Source organism: Drosophila navojoa, chromosome 4, assembly GCF_054131105.1.
Source record: "Drosophila navojoa isolate 15081-1374.11 chromosome 4, UAZ_NAV_1.0, whole genome shotgun sequence".
Classification (NCBI taxonomy): domain Eukaryota; kingdom Metazoa; phylum Arthropoda; class Insecta; order Diptera; family Drosophilidae; genus Drosophila; species Drosophila navojoa.
In genome coordinates this window covers 23,648,075-23,668,015 of record NC_142892.1, presented here as the reverse complement: position 1 = coordinate 23,668,015, position 19,941 = coordinate 23,648,075, and the positions used below count along the sequence as shown (strand labels likewise).

Here is a 19,941-nt window from a genome sequence, read left to right as displayed (position 1 = left end):
TTGTATAGTTATAGGCGTCGGCGAATAAAATATTTACATATTTTCTGTCCCTGTCCAGTAGACAGGATAGACTAGCAGCTCACCTAAACCATCGTGCATACAATTTTCCTATTAGCCGAGGGTCCTAGTTGAAAGTGCGTTAGTTTTAAGTCAAATGAAGTCCTCTGGTCTGCCATGGTTCTGGTAAGCGTTTATCATGCAGACGTTACAAAATGACACTTAAATCAATTTTAGGTTATGTACAAGAATCAATTAAAATAAAATCACAAAACCATTACATTCTGATTTCCCATTTTTAATGGGTTCAGGATATAATTATATATATTTTCAGTAACACGCAACAGTGTAGTTAAGTTTAGTTACATTTCCTTCTTCGTATTTTTGTAATTTTTGCCTCGAAAATGTATTACATAAAGTCTGAGCTCCAATAATATAATTTAGTGTCGAAAATTAATGGAAACGTTTTCAGATAAATGAGATGAGATAAATTAAATGAACAATAAACTAAAAAAACACAAAAAAAAAAAAAATAAATAAATACAGTTCACTTGTCTTTTGTTTTTAATTTACAGACTGGACAAAAACTTATTTGAAATATCAGAATGTTGCGTGGTCACGTTTTAGTTTATCCCGATTTCTAAAACTATTTAGCTTTTCCAGAATTTTCACATTATTTATATTTAAATACTTGTCATTTTTGCATATAACTTGATGGTTTGTTCCGATGTTAAGCACCTATAATTTGAATCTCTATTCCATAACTAATCTTCTTTCTTGTCCTCCTGTGGCTTGGCTTTTACCTTCTTTTCTTTAATGCGTCTCACCTTCTTCTTATTTATGCTTTGCCAGATCAGAAAGATGAAATTGCCAAAGAATAAGAGTAAAAAAATTAGAGGTACAATCAAAACTTCCGTAGATTTTCTAATGAGGTAAAACATTCCAGAAGACTTGGACACAGACAAATGCTTAAAGAGGTTGGGCTGGCTGACCAATTGCTCCGCATGCCAAACGGCCACATCTAAAGGCTTCAGTTGACGTGTGCGATAATTGAGTTGTGCTTGCTGCATTGATTCCAAATAGGAATCGTCCCGTATCAGTAGCTTCAGAGCTGCGGAGAAGCTATTGACTGCAAAGTCACTGGGTGAAACTCGAACTCCCAAATGACGGTCCTCCAAGCGCTGGGCATTCTGAGGTACAAAGGGATAAGGAGTTGAAATATGTATATAAATGGATGTTAGCTTACATTGATCTGATCCATCAGCAAGGGCAACACAATAATTGGAACCGCATTGTAGAGAGATTCCTGGATGCTGAAGCTATCTCCATGACTGAGAAATACTTTTACATTGGACTGAGCTGAAATCGGATACAAGAATTGAGATATAATCCGAGTTGAAGGAGACTCTCAGCTAACCCAAAATATTTTGCTGCATATTTTCAACCACGTTGATGGCCCTCAGATTGTAAAAGTTCTCGGACAACTGCAGCTCCTTCACATTGTTCACATTCCAGAGGAAGCCGAACTGGCCGTACTCCCTGATCATGGTTTCAATCGCCTGAATGCCCAAGCCATACATCAGCTCAATATGGGGCAGATTTATGTAAATGATCCCCTCGGAAAAGCGATCTATAAAGTCCTGCGTGCTGAAGGGCAACGGCTCCGACTCGGAGAGAATGTGCAAGCCACCCACCTCTATAACGTTCGGTGGCATGTTCTGCACATAGTCCAGGACCGGATGCGTGTTAAGCAGCACTACCTGCACCTCAGGATTGAAGTACCCGTTACCCAGCATGCCGTTTAAGACGGGCTGAACCACAGACCATTGAATGCTGTCGGGAAAGGGAATGATTGAGAATGGATTATCTTCCTCTAGTCTGTAGATGCTTAGTTTCATAGTTACAATCGCTCGGCCAGGTACATGACATGGTTCTGCAGGCAGTGCCAGTACGTCATTTCGAGAGGAAGTCGACTGGCGAAGTGCGGAATCGTTGCAGCACTGATCGTGTTTTCTGCTTCAACTAACTGAAGTAGGTCTGTCGTCAGCTTGCCACTGCTGAGAGCCATCACGGGCACAGATCGCAGCTGGGGCAGCTTCGTGAGTAGACATTCGATGGAATATGTGGCATCATAGATAATCAAGTCAAAATTGCCCTCCGGAATGTTGAAATTCTTGAAGAAGAGTGTCTCAACCGTGGAGCGACAGGTGCCAAGCAGTGCCTCATACCAAATGAGCAGCTGCTTAATATCCCAATAGTTCTGGTAGTGACCCATCGCGTCCACATAGTGCTTCCTAATCACGTCGTACTCGTTGCTCACCGGAACGCTAGTTATGCCAGGTATGTCTGCATCCATCTGTGAGCCAATCACAGTCAGCTGGTGGCCGCGCTCAGCGAGTGTTTGGAAGAAGGGCAGCACCCAGCCAGGATTATTGTGCGCCGGCGTGCCGACAATGCACAAAATCCGAGCAGCATTCGTCTGTTGCCAATTGCTGCAAGTCAGCAGCAGAAGCAGCAGCGGCGTCGACAAAAGTGCCGCGATAGATTTCATGCTACCAAACGATTGCACCGCAACAACGCGACTGATTCACCACTGGCCCCGCCGACTCAGATAAGATAACGGTAATCAAGACCAAACGATAAGAGTTCTGTTTTGTTTATTTTTTGTTTTCTGGAGAGTGCAGTGTGCGCTCAAAACATACGAAATGCTATACATACTATAGAGCATATGTTCAGACTGGACATGTCTAGCTTGGCAGACTTAGTTACGTTTAAATTTTGTTGACCTCTGTGTTTTCTAGATACTCAAAGTGTAGCGTATACATGTATATATAATTAACTTATCCATCACAGGACAGATCTGAAATTGATTAACTATATTAACAGGACCTGAAGATATAGGGATTTTTCAAATTCTGCTATATTTTGGACACTATATATACTTGGACTGACCACCCAAGACTAGAAAGCTTCAACGGATATATGTCCGATTACAGGGGGCGTGGTAAGCTGCAAAAGTTTATATCTCTTAAACTATCAAATTTGGATAGTTTAGTTACTAGTAACCTCCTCTATCGATGGCCCAAAAATTATTTTTACGCATCTTTAGGGGCGTGGCATATTGAGAAATACCCTGTAATTTTCACATTTTCGGAGTGTAAATATCCTAATTTTGCAGTAAGCTTACAGTTTGCTCGTTTTAAAAAATAGCCAAAAATTAAGTGTCTACTCCCAGTAAGGACGTGGAAAATCGAGAAAAGCAGCAATTTCTTCAGTAAGTAATAAAGTGTTTAGAGGTGCCCGATATCCCAACTACGGGCGTGGCAAATCAAATGTATTTTACAGCATGTCAGAAACCCTTTATTTACTGTTATGATCGTTCAATTTTGACGGCATTCAGAGAATTATGAAGAAAATTGTGTATCGGCATTTCTCCAGGAAATTTTACGTTTTAAAGAGTGCGAACCCAATTGTTTCTTTAAAAAAGAAAAAATATCCACTTATTATATATGTATATATTTTTATTCAATATTTATCTACTATATATATATTTTATTCAATCGGGAAATGAAGCTGGCAACGATTTTACCGTGAATGAGTATTCTCGACTGCAACGCTATCTCTTATATTTCAATATATTCATAACAGTTTGACATAAAACAAACATGTAATTCAAAGCCGATTTGCTAAGATTGTGATGAGCAAAGAGAGAAATTGCTTTTGCAAATAAAACTATTTCTTATCAGCTCTCTGTGGCAGTCGCTATAAGAGCAGAAAGCCCACTTGGCAACGGCTCAGTAACTGACGAGATGTGTTCCGATAAATGTCTCGGCATTCGCGTCGTTTTTGCGATTCAGGCACTTGGCTGGGCAACGGGTGCAAATATATTGGCGCTGATGGGCATGACGTCCCATAGTCATCACATATGGCAAGTGGTTGGTGTGACTGTGGAGCATGGACGGGGGACTAACGGGAGATTCTCGCTTGCAGGAATAGCGTATTGCTGTATGAGCTGGCTGAGCGGGGTCACAATTTGACCATACTGTCTGTGGACTTGCCACGCGCTGATGACAAGGTCCCAGCCAATGTCAGCTATATCCACCTGGAACGTGCCTACGACTTTTACGATGCGGAAGGAGCCGACAAAGTTGATATTAACGCGTTCATTGGCATCGGCGACTATGTGACCATTCCGATTCATTATGATTTCGGCGTGAAAACTGCCAAAAGCATAGCCGCATCGCAAGGCATGCTACAGCTGCTCAACTATCCGCCGGAGTTTGAGTTTGATGTGATTATCAACGACTATACGCTGGGACCCTATCTGCTGGGTTTTGCGCACAGATTCCGCTATCCGCCCATCATTGGCATAACAGCGTTTCACAATGCGCCCATAACCCTGGACTTTATGTCGAATCACTACTTTCCCGCACTTGTTCCCTACTTCTCGACCTTGTATAACGCTAGCATGAGCTTCTTGCAGCGTTTGGATAATACGCTTATATTTGCCGCGGACACAATGTGAGCATAAAATCAGTTTCATAGACGATTCAACTAATCAAGTGCTTGTAACTAGCTATCGCCGTTGGTTCTACAATCCCCAATTGGACGACATAATGCGACCAATTTTCGGGCCCGATATGCCGTCCCTTTCCGACCTGGCGAGGCTTACAAAGGTTTCACTGGTCAATTCCCACCCAGCCACCGACTATGTGGAGGCTTTGCCGCCCAACGTTGTCGAGGTGGGCGGCATGCAGGGCAAGCCAGGGCAGCCCCTGCCCAAGGAACTGGATGATTTTATGCGAAGTGGCAAGCGTGGAGCTATACTGTTTTCGTTGGGCACCAATATGCTGCCACAGAATGTGGACAGGGAGACTAAACTGAAAATAGTGGAGGCCTTCAGGCAATTGCCTGACTATCATTTCCTATGGAAGTTCGATAAGGAGTATTTGATGGATGTGCAAATGCCGGCCAATGTTTTGGTCAAGGATTTTCTGCCTCAAACTGATGTCTTGGGTAAGTTTGATCTGACATGTGAGTTAAGATGCTAATCTTGCTGATCCTTCCAGCTCATAAATCTTTGGTGTTGTTCATCTCGCACTGTGGGGGATTAAGCACCCAAGAAGCGACCTGGCACGGCGTCCCCATTGTCGGGATTCCCTTATTCCTCGATCAGTATCGAGTAGGTTAACGTTATAGGGTATTTCGAAAGTGACTGCAACGATATCTTCTTCCCGTAGAATCTCATCCAAACTATTTCTGCCGGAGCCGCCGTTCAGGTCAGCTACTTGAATATGACCACTGTTCAGCTGGTTTCAGCCATTCGAGAGGTTGCCGAGAACAAGAAATATGCGCAGGCCATGAAAGTGCGGTCTCAGCGTCTACGCGATAATCCTGTGCCACCCTTGGAGCTAGCCGTGTGGTGGGTGGAGTATCTGTTACGTCATCCCGACCCCGCCCACTTGCACTCGACAGCTAAGGAACTGAACTACTTCCAGTCGCATTCCTTGGATGTGATCGCATTTCTGGTACTGATTCTCATATTGCTCGTATATTTCCTGCAGAGCCTTTGTAATAATCGGAGTAGGACGCGAAGGCACAGCAGGAGGCATCGCAAGCACGATTGAGAAACTAACCTTCTTTGCATTATGAAATATTTTATTCACTTTTGTAAAACTAAATATACAAGAAATGATTGTTATTGCTATAATTTCTAGGCAACGGGTGCTCATTATATCTTTAAAAACATATTCGAATTACAAAAAAAAAAAAAAAAAAAATAAAAACAAATAAGAAACACATATATATTTGCACAATTTTCGCTCTGAGATTTGCATAATGAACAACTATTAGCAAAGAAATTACTCACTGATTCTAAATCTAGGTGCGCTTATATACGTGTGTGTGTATATGTGTGTGGGTGTAGTAGTGTTTATTTACGTGTTGTTAATATGGCAAGATTAATACATGAAACTATTTTCACTTACCGCACCGACATCGAGTGCCCCTAATGAAGCTTTAGTCTAACTAAATCTAGGCGCGAATTGCACATTGGATTATTCATAAATTAAGTTAAATATATAAGTATTAAATTAATTAACACAGATATTCGTTTTGTTTGTTATGTGGTTCGTGTGTCTGGGCGCAGGGTTAAGGCGTAAAGCCTGGTTATATACAGATTAGCAAGCGATAGGTATTCACTACCTACAGTATCTAAAAATGCTTTCATTTTGTGGACACCACTCATACGTTGAGGCAGTTCGGTTAGTTTTGGTGCTTAGTGAGGGGACTGGGAGAGAGTACGTGGATTCGATTATCGATTAATTGCTATGACAAGGACGCTAGTAACGCACTTCACTCGTTCACCAGCTGCGCTGGGCCGGGGTCGTCGTACGGCGCTCCATTCGCACCCACATACTGATTGTTGTTGCGGTGCACGAAGCCACGTCCGGGCGCTGCATTGTAGTAGACGACACGGCGTATGCCGAACGGATCTACATAGCCGTAGCTGCCCGCCCGCTTGCCATCCACCTGGGCCTCCTCGTGGTACTGCTTGGGCAGCACATAGCGGAATCCGTTGCGAGTCACGCTGACCCCATCGTAGTCCGAGCCGTCCAGATTGTTGCTGTGCAGCGGACGGAGTCGGCGGCGGTACGCTCGATCCGGCAACGGTGGCAGCAAAGGCGAATCCAATGCATTCACATCCAGTGGTAAGTTGGATGTGTATAAGCCATATGCACTGCGCGGGGGCGTGGCCGTGGGCGCGTAGTGATACCCGGCATCGCCAAGGGAGGGCGACGCAACGAAGGGCGCGGGCGTTGAATAAGCAAACTGATCCTGCGCCGCAATGGGTGCAGGAGTCGTGGACACAATGCCAATGGCTGTTGGGCGTGGTCGGATTCTCCTGCGGTGAGAGCTCAGAGGCGGCAGCATGGACAGCTCTGGCGCCAAGAAAGCTGGCGAGGGCACAGAAGGACGCGGCGTTGTTGAACCAATCACGGCAGCAAAGCGACCCGGCGCAAACCCATGATCCGCCTCCTCATCGTACACGTTGATCGCATTGATGTCATCGATGGGCTCCGCGTTGGGCTGAATGTGCACATTGCCGCCTAAGAGATGATCGCGCGCTCTTGGCAGCTCGTCCGGATAGTGGTCGAATCCTAGCTGCGTTTGGGGCTCTATCTTGGCTGCCTGCTCGGGCGGCAGGTAGTTGAGTTTGCCCACGCCAGAGTCCAGATTAGCAGTGGCCAAGTTTGGTGAGCCATACAATGCCGGCGGGGGCGTGGTAGTTGTGGTTGTGCTGCTGTACCGAGAGCCATGTTTGCGATAGCCGCCAGCTACGCTATTGCCGCCCACATTCCCATCGACCAGAACGCCAGATTGAGCTGGCGCTGCTTTCGTGGACTTGATTGCCTCCTGCAAAAGGCCGATAAATATGAGCTGCTGAATGTGGTTACTCCACAGCATTCAATAGTTACCTCAATGCCTCTGTTTTGACCCACAAAAACAGTCTTGGATTTCAGTATACGATATCCCTCCTTGTCGGCGATGTAGTCCTTCTGCCGCAAAAAGCCGGCAGCATCGATCCAGGCTTCTGTGCCTGCAAAACAGATTTGTGAATTCTCGAATTGTTGTCTACACTGTGCTACAAAATTTAGTTTTAGTGAGAAAACTAAGTGCAGTTCAAGTGCATGCTTCCTCTAAATGGATTTTCCTTTTGGAAAATATTGATTTAGCTAAGCAACAGCTAGTCGTTAATAACGGTGCCTCATTATGGACTTACCGATGACTGTGCCGTCCTGCAGCCGTTTCTCCTTGCGGAACTGTCCGTTGTCGGTCTGAAAGCGGAAGTATCTCTCAGGTCCCTCATCCGTTTGAATGTGGTACTGACTTTGCCTCGCGTCGCCCCACGAGGCTGCTGCCAGCGCTACCAGTGTCAGCTGCAATGGGAAAATTGTCGACAAGGGGTCAGTAACATGGCTCATGCCACTTGCTACTTGCTACTTGCTGCTTGCTGCTTGCCACTTGGCACTAGTTAGTTGCCAGTTGAGGCCGGTGTTTTGACTAATGGCATATGGCATAAGGCAATAGCCGCACATCCGCTGCTAATGGCAGCTAGAAATGCATGTGGATCTGGCCAAACCTGGCCAACTGCAACAGATGTTGGATAAGTGCCGACAGGTAGCTGTTGGCGTTGCTTAACTTGGCCGAAAACGTGCAGTCATCGGTGCACTTCAAATTCAGAGTCAAGGTGACACGATGAGATGCAACCGCTGCGGTTGCACAATGCAACGCAGTGCAGTGCAGTGCAGTGCAGTGCAGTGCAGTGCAGCAACAAGTTGCGAACGGAAATGTGGCATGGGAAAGTGTTTGCTTAGCAATTGCAACGACGCGCTGCGAACCGGTTGGAGCGTACACGTTGCGTATACGCCATGTGGCTCAGAAATAATAATGAGCTGTAATTCAGAGACAAGGCTGGCGCGATTGGCTGGCTCATTGAGATTCTTTTGCCAATTATTCTAATGCCGCCGCCACCCGCACGTAAACAGCTCGAGCGCTTCAATTACCTAAGCATGCAGTCATAAACCACTCGCAACTGCCACTCGGTGCGATGGGGGCAGCGACCGGGTGCGTCGCCACGGCGGCTATGTGGGCGTCCGCCACTGCGAGCTGTGGTTTGTGCGCTTCAATTAAGCTAATGATTTCGTAGCTGACATTTTTATTATAATTTTGTGCTTGTTACCCGATTCGTGTTCACTGTTCGCATTCGCTTGTTGCTGTATTTATTTTGCTTTAATTAATTATGAGCTAACAATTATTCTGTTTTTTTTTTTTTTTAAGGTGTCGCCTTATGACAGGCTTCGTTTTTGCTTTGCATTTATTCGTATTGTAGGTTGTAAATATGAATAAATCTTTAGAGCGAAAACCAAGTTCAAATTTCGAATCACTGAACTGAACTCGAATCGAGGCTAATATTTGTTTTCGCATTCTTCCACTAATTATTGGACTTTGTTCATAATTGCTTTGGCTTTGTGTCATTTTATTAGAAATGTTTGTAATTCATTTAATCAGCGCTTTGATTAATTAGATTCCTGACTAACAGCTCAATACAAACGCATCCATCAATCATGATCGCAATTGCAATTGCATCAGCTAGTCCCACGGTAAGTGAGATATATTAAATATATATGAGTATGTGCTTCCCTCCGAAATATTTGACCACTCTCTAAAGATCGAAAACAAAAGTCCCCATTCCCAAACAATTACAATCAATTTAAGTATTTGCGCATAAGCGTCATAATCAATCAACGGCGATTTACACAGCTAGAAATTTATTTCATTTGCTAACGCAACGTAATAAATTGTGCAAAAATTATGATGGCCGTTTCCGTTATGGGGCAAAAGTTGGTGGAGTCGCTGTGGCTGCGGCTGTGACTGTGACTGTGACTTGGACTATATATGTGTGTGTGTGTGTGTGTGACTGTGGCAACAACGAGAGTAAAAGTGGCAGCAGCCACAGACCAACCACTTCTGCAAGCTGCGAGAGCAAAGATCTGGAAGAAATTTTAGTCCAAATCGGCGGCGCAGTTACTCAACCGGTTGGCGTTGGAGTTGGCTCCAGCCACAGCCACAGCCACAGCCAGCGCCTGGCAACATGTGTTTATGTTGTTATGGTTGTTGCCGGCAGCTTGCCGCATGTTGCTGGCGCTGGTTACGTGAGAATCACAAGAGTCAAGCAACTCCTTTTGGGCGCGAGCGCGCCTTAAAAAGAAAAACAAAAACAACAACAACAACAACCGAAAAATCAAAAGTGGAAAATCACGTTTTTCTTGGCGCGAGATTTAAGTGCCGCTTTTTGTTTACGTTATTGTTATGGCTGCTGGTCGAAATGGTAACAAAGCCCGTTAACTGTTGCGCAACAATTTTTGTTTTGTTTTTTGTATATATATGTTTTTATTTTTTTGGCATAACTTACGCAGCATTCGGCCAATTGTCTGCATGACCCCAAAAATTCTACAAAGCTGCAATTGGCGAGAGCCGCAGAGTCTCAGGGAGCTGATCAACAATCTCTTTGAATCCGAGTGCCCGCGGCCCTCGGGTGTTGCCTTGCCCCAAAGCGACCTTCGCTGTCGTAGTTTCTTAATTAAAAATCACTTCAATTATGCATGTGCGAGCGCTCTAAATATATTTAATTCAAAATAAAAACGCGAATAAAACTATGATAAATGATCAGGGAATAAATGGCGCAGCTTGCCATTTCGTGTATGCCAGACATTCTACCCGCAAGTCTATTAAAGCAGCGCTCTAATGAGTAAAGCACACCCATCGCGATGACGGCGAGCCTTTCATATTGGGCTAAGCGGCGTGCTAACCTTTCGCTACATATGGCCAGAAATCCACATACATCTCGTCTACATGATTATTTGTGCATGCAGGCTACCCACACAGTCGGCTGGAACTGACAGATAAACATATGTATAATCATGTTAATCACAATTTGTTGCCGCTTCCGTCTTGAAATATGCCAAAGCACTGGAATCAAACCCAAGCAAACGGGTAAGTGTAGCGCATGCAAAATAACAAAAACAAAAACACAAAAAATTAAATAAAAGTGAAAAGAAAACAAAAGACTTAAGGCACAAACCTGTAGCATAGCATGCAAAACTACAGTTGCTATCGTTGTCGTTGTCGGTCTTTTATCTTGTGGGTTTTGTGGTTTTTGTGGGTTTGTAGGCGTATGGGAATCAGTTGGTTTGTCCGTTGGCTTAGTCACACACTGATTAGGGCAACCATATATTTATCTAAAAGCTTGTGGGATTGCTGTCACCTGCAGTTGCTTTCGACTGGCATCAAACATTTTGGCGAGCCGATGAAGCAAATAATAATTTTTTAATTGCTCAAATTCCACAAAAACAATGCCCCACACAGCAACATGACGAACATGAAATTCTATATTAATATGCGGCGATTAATGAAACATTTCATTGGGCACAATCGATTCCGAGAATGTGCGCCATAGACACAACGACTGAGTGAGCGACTCTGCTCGCCTATTGAATTACACATTTCGACGAGACACCCCCGCCCACACACAGCAGAGGGTCTCTCTGGGTCTCTGAGTATGCGAGCTTATGAGCAGCTACTGACAGACCGCCGTCAAATTTCGAGCATAGTCCAAATTACTGTGGGAGCAGCACCAACAATAACAACAACGACAACAACAGCCGCTATAAAATTGTATTAAATTTCGTTAGTTGATTGACTTTTGGTAGCTGCAAAAAAATTGATTGCCTTTTTTGGTCAACGCTTTTTGTGCTGCCATTTCCTGTTTGTTTCTCGAGGCATTAACAACAATTCGCTAGAACTTCAATTGAAAATATGATTTGGCAAGTCGAGTAACAATGAAAAAAATACAAAATAAATGCTAGAACTGTGTGTTGGTGTTTGATTTGTTGGCACATGTTTGCGAAACAGGCAATGCACACCACGCGCTTCGGAGCCAGCGTCCGCCCGTCTTGTTAGAACTACTCAAAACTGACCTGCGTCGCAGTAGCTGCTGCATTCGGGGCAACCCAGTTCTCGACATTTGCATTTGGCAGCTGTTGCTACTCGGCTACACATTTGCTAATTTCTATAAATAAAATCACATCCGACGCGCTCAGCTGCAGCGTGCTCTTGCCAAAGCTCGAATACTCTATGTGTGTAAGTGCCTAGCAGACAGTTGAGTCTGTGGATGTGTTGCCTCATTTGTTGACAAAGGTCTTGGCAGTTTTTAGAAGTGTTTGCCTCTCAGCTGTGCATTCAAACTTTTTGCATAACATTGCATAGTTATACTATGTTCGTAGTATGCAGCACAATCATCTATCTATTCGCAGTTGGTTTGAATCCGTAAGTTTGATACAAGCTCTTGTAAGGGCATACGAATTTCGAATTTCGTCATGCCATAAGTGACGATTTTCTTTGAGAGCAGTTTTCGCTGTTGTTGTTTGTTACTGCGCGACTGCCATAGATCATTTAACAAATTGCGAACAAAACTGCATTCAGACAGTTTGACTTGCATTTGTCGCTGCCGCTGGCTCTGGCATTGCATCATGTTCGAGCCATTTTTGTGGAACTTGCCAAATGCGTAATACTTGTGGCATGCACGAGGTGTGAAATGGCGCTTACGTGTAATGCTCGGTAAATACACAATATGATGATGATATGATGAGTGAAATGCGATTGTTCCACTCTGAATGCGAGCGCTCACATCCACCCACAGCGCAGCCTCGATGCGCGTGTCAGTCACGCAACAACAGAATAGAATATGGCACTTTTCGTACCGCACAGTAATTATGCAATTGGCATGCAGGCATGCCTGCCAGTCGGCTGTTAAACAAATGTACATGCATCATAAATAATAAGCCATAAACAGTATTATGACTTTTATGCGTTTTCGTCACGGCGACAAGGTCAGCTACGTCACTCAAAAGAATCAATTGGGCAGCTCACGTAGGCGGTTGAGTTTTTCACGCGCTTCCGAAACTTTTCACTTTTTGTGTTGTTGTTGTTGCTGCTGTTTTTGTACGCTTAATGGCGTTGCTTTTCGTTTAGATTATGAATATTGTAAAGTGGCCGTTTAATGAGATTGCATAATGCGGATAGAATTGTAGGTGGCGCGCCCAAAAAGTTTCGAGCCGTGAAATGTTATGTAATCTCTGGGTGCCCGCCATAAGCTGAGCTGCCTCTAGCCCGCTGTCCGCCTGCTGTCAGCTGCGAATTGCATGAAGGCCGCTTGTAATTAGGCAGCCAGCTATGAAGTCGAATCTTAGCAAGCACCCAAAAGGCATAAGAATTGCTCAGCGCCGCGCTGACTCATCAGAAATGCGTATACACAGTATTTACATAGTTTGAAGGCCAAGAAAATGTGGCATTGACTGATTGGCAAAGGAAAACCGAGTCGACAATATAACGCCCTAAATCACATTCAACGCTCACCGAATGTGTAGCTAAGACTGTCAATAGTGACACTGACACGCACCACTGGCTTGCGCGCCTTGGCTTGACAAGTTCGTGTCCTAAGTCTTTCGTTTAATGTGTGCCGATTCTGTTAAGCTGCAACGCATCGGTGCTTTATCGCCTTGGCGCTTTCGGCTGGCAATTCGCAACTTTGCATTTTGCAAAGTTTCCGCATTTTGGGCGCTGCACTTGGCTGCTCCAATTCGCGACGGTTCCAACTGGGTTACAGTCCAAATCCAAGCGTTTTGTGGCCAAAGAAACCTAAACGCGCTCGTGACATTCGCCCCCACAAGAGAGTGAAAGTTGCACGAAGGAAGGCAACAACAACAACAACAACAACCACAGCAGCAGCTATAAATATATTCAGCTCAGCTTCGACATGGCCCAATGCAACTTGGCATAGCCAGAGTTGTTGTTGCAGTTGTTGTTTTTGGCCATGTTCGATGTGCGATCGTGTTTTAATTTCGTGTTGTATAAAGCTTTTTTCATTGTCAGCGGCGTGCGGGCATGCAACTTGCATTGTTTGCCCAAGTTGGATGCTTCTTTTGGTGCCTGGCTAAAATGCTAAAACGTATTTCATAATTGCTGTGGGTTACTTAGTGGCGTCAATGTACACGGTGTTTTATTTCTATTTTCTTCAATTATTTAGGCTTTTGCTTTTGCCCACAAAACACACAAAAAACAAACGAAAAAAAAAAAAAAAAAAAAAAAAACAACAAAAGAGAAGCAGCCAAATTAATCAAAGTAATTGGCCAGCTCAGGGCGGTGGGGGCGGCGGCGACGATGGGGGCGTGGGCCGCTTGGTGTACGAGCTGCGTGTAAATGAACTTCGTATGCATGCACGTATGAGTATCTCACAGATAAGACCATGTGGGAAAAGCATTTTGGCAGCGTTTACAAGCTGCTGTTGCTGTTGCTGTTGCTGTCGCTCTTGCTTTGGGCTGGGCGCCGAGCCGTGAACTGTGTCAGCAATGTTGCATTTTATGCAAAATGCCGCTGCCTCAAATACCAAAGTCCCTGATCAAAACGCCAAACTATTCGCCAGCCAAATGCAGTGTGCGTATGTGTGTATGTGTGTGAGTGTGTGATAATGCAGGCTGCTCATTTGACTTTCCAAAGGGCCAACGACAGCGTGACTTTGGCATAGTTTTAACGACTGCTCAGCTTGATCATTTCCATTGTGTGTGTCAAGCAGCAGCGAGAGAGCCATTCGTGGATGCGTGGGCTGCACCTTGGCTATGAGTTTTTGATAAACCAAGCCAACAAAAGCTAGCGCGCTATCTGGCGACACTGTCGTACCGTGGTACCATGGTGCCACTATGGTGCTGCCGTGGCACTGTGTGTGGGCACAGGGACACAGCATCGCGTGGTTGTCTTGTTTGCACTCTAACAACTTCCAGTTGCGGCTGTCAGTGGTTCTCGCTGAAATATTTGAGACAGAAGTGCGACAAGGCGTGAGTCGCAGTCGCCGACTCAGGCATACTAATGGAAAATTATTATGGCAGCGGAAAAATGTACGGAATCTCAAATCAAAGTACAAAGTGCATATATACATATCTCTTTGTGCTCCAAGACGACAAGGTACACATATAATAATATAACATAATAATAATAAACCTAATTAGCAAACATGACAGACCAGCTCTAAGCTTTATCAAAAGGTTAGAAATTTGCTTAGGCTGCTATTTGAAATAGCAAAAATATTAAAAAAAATTATTTTTATTTTTAAAAGAATTCATTGATTTTATAAGATTCTTTTTATTTTTAAAGAAAATTTATATATCATTCATTAATAAAAGAGTATTGAGTCGTCTGTTTTTTTTCAGTTTGGCGAATTGTTACTTGCCTCAATTGCTCAAAGCATTTGACACCTACTCAAGAACAGAATATTGTTTTCATGTAAACAGGTAAATTATCCATTTATTAGGCGTTTATTGCCTTTCATGCTCTAAACTCATTCTAAACAAGTCAGACGAGTGGAACTCTTGTGTGGATATATATGAACTAGAAATTTATATATCAACACGCACACACACACGTTTATACACATATCTGTGGTTAAGGTAACGACTTATAAATGTCCGCCTACTATTCAGTTTTATATGCAGTTTTATTACTCAAGAATTGAGAGATACTGTATGGGATGAACCTGCGGCAGATGACCTGCTGACCAGACGTACATGATAAATTCTTCAATAACATTACTGATAATTTTTAAAGCTAAAAATATGATAGCGATAATACGATGATAATGATGTTGACTTATGCATATGTATGTGGTTAAGTTAAGTTATTGACGATGATGTTGTTAATATGACCATAATGTGTTAGATTTCTGTGATCTTGTCAGTGATTATGACAGTAATAATGATAAAAGGATGAATATAATCAGAATAATTTTATGAACAGTTAAACATATATAAATTAACTTTTAATATATTTTTATAGATCGAAAATTATTTGATACTGTTATCAATAATAATAATATTGATTGCACATAATAAAGTTTCGTATGGTGATTGAAACTCGTATTGTTAAGATACCATAAGCAAATATAAAAGCAAATACAAAAGGTTGATGCTACTTAAAATGATGATGATTGAAAAAAGTTAACTATAATTATCATAAGGCTCCTAATGACAATGTGGTAATGACCGTCCAGCTCAGAGTATCTCCCATTGTGTTATGTGTTTTCGTATCTCCTTATTCAGCATTATATATATATTATTGAATTTATACACTATTATATTTTATATTAGCGTCTTCTTTTCACATAGAGTTGATCTCAGATAATTCCGGTAACCGAAAAGTATAAACTAACCAAAAATTTCGACTCCCAGGCGCGTCATCTTCCCACATTACTCAGGCGGACTCACTGCCTGACCCGTAATTCATGCACTTGAACACGGCCATAAACATTTAAACAGCAGCTGTGGCTAATTTGTTTGAAGCCCCATTAAGATTTGCGAACCGGCTACAAATATTGTGCAGCTAATTGAGTTAAGTGAGAAGTTCCAGTCAAAACGGGGCGTGTGAACCAACTAATTAGAATTCGTTTTTTTTTTCATATCTTCTTCTAGGCATTTCGTAAAAATTTCTTTGCGCCTTTTGCCCTAGCCACACCAAGGCAATTGGGTCAGCCAATAAAACAAAAAATTGCAGCATCATTGTTAAGGAAAAAACAAAGAAAAGCAAAAATAAATAAAGTTGCTGTTATTTCGGTGGGCTTTATTTTTGACTATTCACGAAATGCGATTTTAATCAAGGTTCATTATGGGGCGTTCGAAAATTTATGGATAAATAATTTATGCGTAAAATGCAAAACAAAATGCCAAGCCAAATTTCATTGATTTCGGTGCCTCGAGCTGCCTCAGCGGCATGTTACATTTGAAATGATATTTAATAATATGTAATTGTGAAATGCAGAGATCAGAAATGAGAAATGAGCGAATCAAAAATAGTCTGGCATGGCATTCATGAGCTCAGACTTTTGTGGGGAGTTTACATAATTGCTGGACTGAAACCGCAAATCTGTTCATTTTATTGCTGTCACTCAATCTGATCTCCCATCTGGTATCTCCCATTCTCCCATTCCCCCATTCTCTCTCTCTCACTCCCTTTCTCTGTATGTCAAGGTCAGGCAAGTAATCCGCAGACACAAACAAATGTTACAGTTGTTAATTAATTAAGTTGCGCTAATTTTGCTGCCCTATTTCAAATACAAATTAACAAATAATTTTTTGTTTCCTTACCCCGCTTTGCTGTGGCTCTTACAGCTGCTCATTTGCATTTTTAGTGCTTATCTTGGACCAGTCTTGGACTTGTCGTGAGCGCGCTGCCAATTTGCGCAATTGCTGCAGCAATTTGTTTGATTTGCTGCCTTTCAAGGGAAAGGTTTGCCCTGCCCACGTGCTGCTCTCTGCCCACCAGAGATCACATCTCAAATACACTCATGCAATACACTCATCGAAAGACACAGCGTATCAACAACGCATCAGCACGTACTCATCGGCAGCAGCAGCATCGTCATTATCACCTTTGTATCTTCGTTATCTCTTCGGTTAGACGATGCCAGTGACCTTTGCCATGCTGCTTTTCATATTATTATTGTTTCGCTTTTCCACTCTCTGTCTCTACTCTGCTGAGTTCGCTGTGCATATTACACGCTAGTCCAACGCCGAGATCAATATCGGGGAAGCCCGAAGCAGTTGCTGTCTCATCGTAAGAAAATCGTACTACACGATTTTTGTTGAAATTTTCATGATGTTTTTTGAATTTTTGAAGATTGATTAAATTACGATGCCCACTGCTAACTGTTAAGAAATGGCGTTTTGCCTATTCACTCAATTCTTTTTATATTCAAATTTAACCAGGCAACTCTAATATGGGTCAAAAACTACAGGTTTGTTTATGGCAAAAAGAAAAAAAAATAGATAAATAAAAAATATATATGTTAATCGTTTGTTTTGTTTTATTTTATTTTCTCTCGTACTTTTGCATATCTGCCACATGAGTAGTACGCTTAATATGCGTAAACTATTCAAGCAACGGCAGAAGCCAGTGGAACGAAAACAAGTAGCACTTAAGCATTTGATTGCAATAGATTGGCATATGCTCTACACAGCTTCTAAGCATATGCCACACTGGTGGATTGGCATTGATCTAACAAGATTTAATACCTGTTTCACGCTAAGGCAGCGCTCAATATATCCGAGTGTGTTGCTAAGCTCTTTCGGCGAATCGCTTATGATCTTAATTTGCTTCCTTTTGTAATTGCTTAATTAGGCAAGCAGAGAAACAATTGCAATGACAATTGCTCGTTTATGTTAGCAATTCTGTATTTCACAATCATCGAGATAAAAACAAACGAATAAATAAATCAACGTAAGTGCAACGCTTCTCTTAAATCTTGTCTCTAAGTGCGGCTGAAAGCAACGACTTTGAAATTCTTGCTTAGTTGAAGCTGAAGCGCTGCTGTTGATAGATTTAGTGCTACAGCTTAAGTAGAAAATAAAATTGTGGGAACCATTTGAAAGTGTCATAAAATTAGCATTTTAAGTGCCCAAAATGGCTTCTGCCGACTCGAGAAGAAAAACAGAACGGTGCTGGAAACAAATGACTAAGCTCATAGATGATTTTCGTTTTACGTCGATATTTATTGAAAAGTTGAAAACGAAATTGTTATAGAAGGCCATGAAAATTCATGACCCACAAGCTAAACGATTTTGTTTGGCATTCGTTTCAAAAACCTTAAAGTGAACACATCTCAAATCGACACAAAAAACAAAATAAATATTTTGAAAAGTAAATTACACGTTTAAATTTTATATATATTTATTTTTGTTACTATTTATTCATCTATTTATTGTTTTTGTGGTAAGCTTTGTTTGATTTTAGTAAAAAAAATTATATTTCTTCATTTTAGAAGTAGGACAGAAAAGCGGCCATCATGTCGGAAGATATGACCGGCAAGTCCTCACTCAAGGATATGCCGAACGCGGCTATTACGGACATGCAGAACCCGTTGCCCATTTGCCGGAAGCCCCGCCCGGATGTGAACTCGCTGACGGTGCGCCAGTACTTGGATCAGACGGTGGCGCCCATTCTGCTACACGGATTGCAGGCCCTGGCCCGTGATCGACCCACAGATCCCGTTAGCTACCTGGCAACGTATTTGCTGAAGAACAAGAATCGTTGCGACGAGCTCAATACGGATGCCATGTGAATTCGTTTCGTTTATTGACTTGCCCACACTTTGCGTTTAATTTCTTTGATTTCTTTGCTGACAACCGCTGCTATTCGCTGATTTTTTACCGAGAATGTTACTCTACACACACGTATTCCAGCACAGGACTCACCGTGAACAGATGCACACTCTCCAGAAACATGATTTACTGCCGTTAATCGTTACACACTCGTTCTAATGTAATCGCGCACTTCAATTGATTAATATAAGCAGGCAGGCAGTTGCTGCCCCACGAGAATTTTGTTTTTGCCAGACTTTTCATTTACTTTGGGCCGACTTGCAGTGCGTATGCACAATATTTGGCAACCGTTGCTGCTGCTGCTGTTGCTGCTGCTGCTGCCAGCGACATCACGCCCGAGCGCGTTGAAGTCGAACGGAAAATCGCGCCAACCGATGCGCCGTTAATAGACAAATTTTGTATTTGCTTTTTTTTTCTTTAGCGAGTTTAATTAGTTCCGCCGTTAACTGAATGATGACTGATGACTGATGATTATTATCGCTCGACTGATCTCTCTCTATCGCACGTCCGTTTGCTCAGCTGGCTCGAGTGCCACTAAAATCGCAGCGCTTTTAGTTGACGGTTTAAAAAACTTCAAATTCAAACGGAACAGCGGCTCGGCGCTTCGTTTCGCAGTTCGGCTGCTATCGGCTAGCATCGGCTCGACGCGATGCGCGACGGCGCGGCGGCGCGACTGCCACGAAGCGTAGGCTCTTGCCTATGGGAACGGGGCAGCAGCTGACTGGCCGCCTAGATGTAGAGGTTGACTCTCGTCTGGGGCGTCGCGCTGCAAAGCCGTTGGTTGTCATGGCTGTTAGAAGTAATCTACTTTATGGGCACTCTCGGAGCACTTTCGGACACCATAAGCCGATTTCATTCTGACCACCCGCAACAGTCACGCGCCAAATCGATTGTGTCTAGGCTGGCGACAAGAATTTGTATATATATATATATATATATATATATATACCCGAATGTACTATATATAGAACTGATATTATTAAAACTAATGTCAAATGCTTGCCGCATTCTAAAGTTCAAAATTCAGATCGTCTGCTGTTGGTATAATTTATGCCATTATTGATTGATGCTATAATCTGAAGTGCGATACTTGAGACATCGTGTGTTTCATATTTTAGAAAGGGTTATTTCTTCGGCTTGATGTTTGCCTTGATATTTAAATTTTCGAAATCGTTTACCT

General features: G+C 42.8%; 4 protein-coding genes across 4 annotated transcripts; 2 read left to right on the top strand and 2 right to left on the bottom strand.

Moving 5' to 3' along the window:
- Nucleotides 1-620: 620 nt before the first annotated feature.
- Ugt305A1 (UDP-glycosyltransferase family 305 member A1) lies at nt 621-2,704 on the bottom strand. The gene is made up of 4 exons (XM_018102776.3): nt 1,902-2,704; nt 1,415-1,830; nt 1,244-1,356; nt 621-1,187 (listed from the first exon to the last, which is right to left on the bottom strand). The coding sequence occupies exons 1-4, from the start codon at nt 2,546-2,548 to the stop codon at nt 762-764; spliced, it is 1,602 nt and encodes a 533-aa protein (XP_017958265.1). The 5' UTR covers nt 2,549-2,704; the 3' UTR covers nt 621-761.
- Nucleotides 2,705-3,779: 1,075 nt separating this feature from the next.
- On the top strand, nt 3,780-5,743 carry LOC108652148 (UDP-glucosyltransferase 2). Its single transcript, XM_018102242.2, has 5 exons — nt 3,780-3,925; nt 3,988-4,518; nt 4,574-5,013; nt 5,067-5,179; nt 5,238-5,743. The coding sequence occupies exons 1-5, from the start codon at nt 3,807-3,809 to the stop codon at nt 5,622-5,624; spliced, it is 1,590 nt and encodes a 529-aa protein (XP_017957731.1). The 5' UTR covers nt 3,780-3,806; the 3' UTR covers nt 5,625-5,743.
- A 182-nt stretch (nt 5,744-5,925) lies between these two features.
- On the bottom strand, nt 5,926-19,300 carry LOC108652150 (uncharacterized). The gene is made up of 4 exons (XM_018102244.3): nt 18,855-19,300; nt 7,781-7,937; nt 7,476-7,597; nt 5,926-7,413 (listed from the first exon to the last, which is right to left on the bottom strand). The coding sequence occupies exons 1-4, from the start codon at nt 18,882-18,884 to the stop codon at nt 6,352-6,354; spliced, it is 1,371 nt and encodes a 456-aa protein (XP_017957733.1). The 5' UTR covers nt 18,885-19,300; the 3' UTR covers nt 5,926-6,351.
- Nucleotides 18,180-18,980, top strand: Dpy-30L2 (Dpy-30-like 2). Its single transcript, XM_018102248.3, has 2 exons — nt 18,180-18,300; nt 18,422-18,980. The coding sequence occupies exon 2, from the start codon at nt 18,446-18,448 to the stop codon at nt 18,719-18,721; it is 276 nt and encodes a 91-aa protein (XP_017957737.1). The 5' UTR covers nt 18,180-18,300; nt 18,422-18,445; the 3' UTR covers nt 18,722-18,980.
- Nucleotides 19,301-19,941: the final 641 nt, after the last annotated feature.

What these genes read in the sequence shown, in the direction of transcription:
- Ugt305A1 (XM_018102776.3), bottom strand. Translation starts at nt 2,548, where the DNA reads ATGAAATCTATCGCGGCACTTTTGTCGACGCCGCTGCTGCTTCTGCTG. An exon ending in TATGCAGCAAAATATTTTGG is followed by an intron (nt 1,357 to 1,414) that starts GTTAGCTGAGAG and finishes ATCCGATTTCAG; the next exon opens with CTCAGTCCAATGTAAAAGTA. An exon ending in TGCTGATGGATCAGATCAAT is followed by an intron (nt 1,188 to 1,243) that starts GTAAGCTAACAT and finishes TTTGTACCTCAG; the next exon opens with AATGCCCAGCGCTTGGAGGA.
- LOC108652148 (XM_018102242.2), top strand. Translation starts at nt 3,807, where the DNA reads ATGTGTTCCGATAAATGTCTCGGCATTCGCGTCGTTTTTGCGATTCAG. An exon ending in ATATTTGCCGCGGACACAAT is followed by an intron (nt 4,519 to 4,573) that starts GTGAGCATAAAA and finishes GCTTGTAACTAG; the next exon opens with CTATCGCCGTTGGTTCTACA. An exon ending in TATTCCTCGATCAGTATCGA is followed by an intron (nt 5,180 to 5,237) that starts GTAGGTTAACGT and finishes TTCTTCCCGTAG; the next exon opens with AATCTCATCCAAACTATTTC.
- Dpy-30L2 (XM_018102248.3), top strand. Translation starts at nt 18,446, where the DNA reads ATGTCGGAAGATATGACCGGCAAGTCCTCACTCAAGGATATGCCGAAC.
- LOC108652150 (XM_018102244.3), bottom strand. Translation starts at nt 18,884, where the DNA reads ATGTTTCTGGAGAGTGTGCATCTGTTCACG. An exon ending in GCAGGACGGCACAGTCATCG is followed by an intron (nt 7,598 to 7,780) that starts GTAAGTCCATAA and finishes TCTGTTTTGCAG; the next exon opens with GCACAGAAGCCTGGATCGAT. An exon ending in GTCAAAACAGAGGCATTGAG is followed by an intron (nt 7,414 to 7,475) that starts GTAACTATTGAA and finishes GGCCTTTTGCAG; the next exon opens with GAGGCAATCAAGTCCACGAA.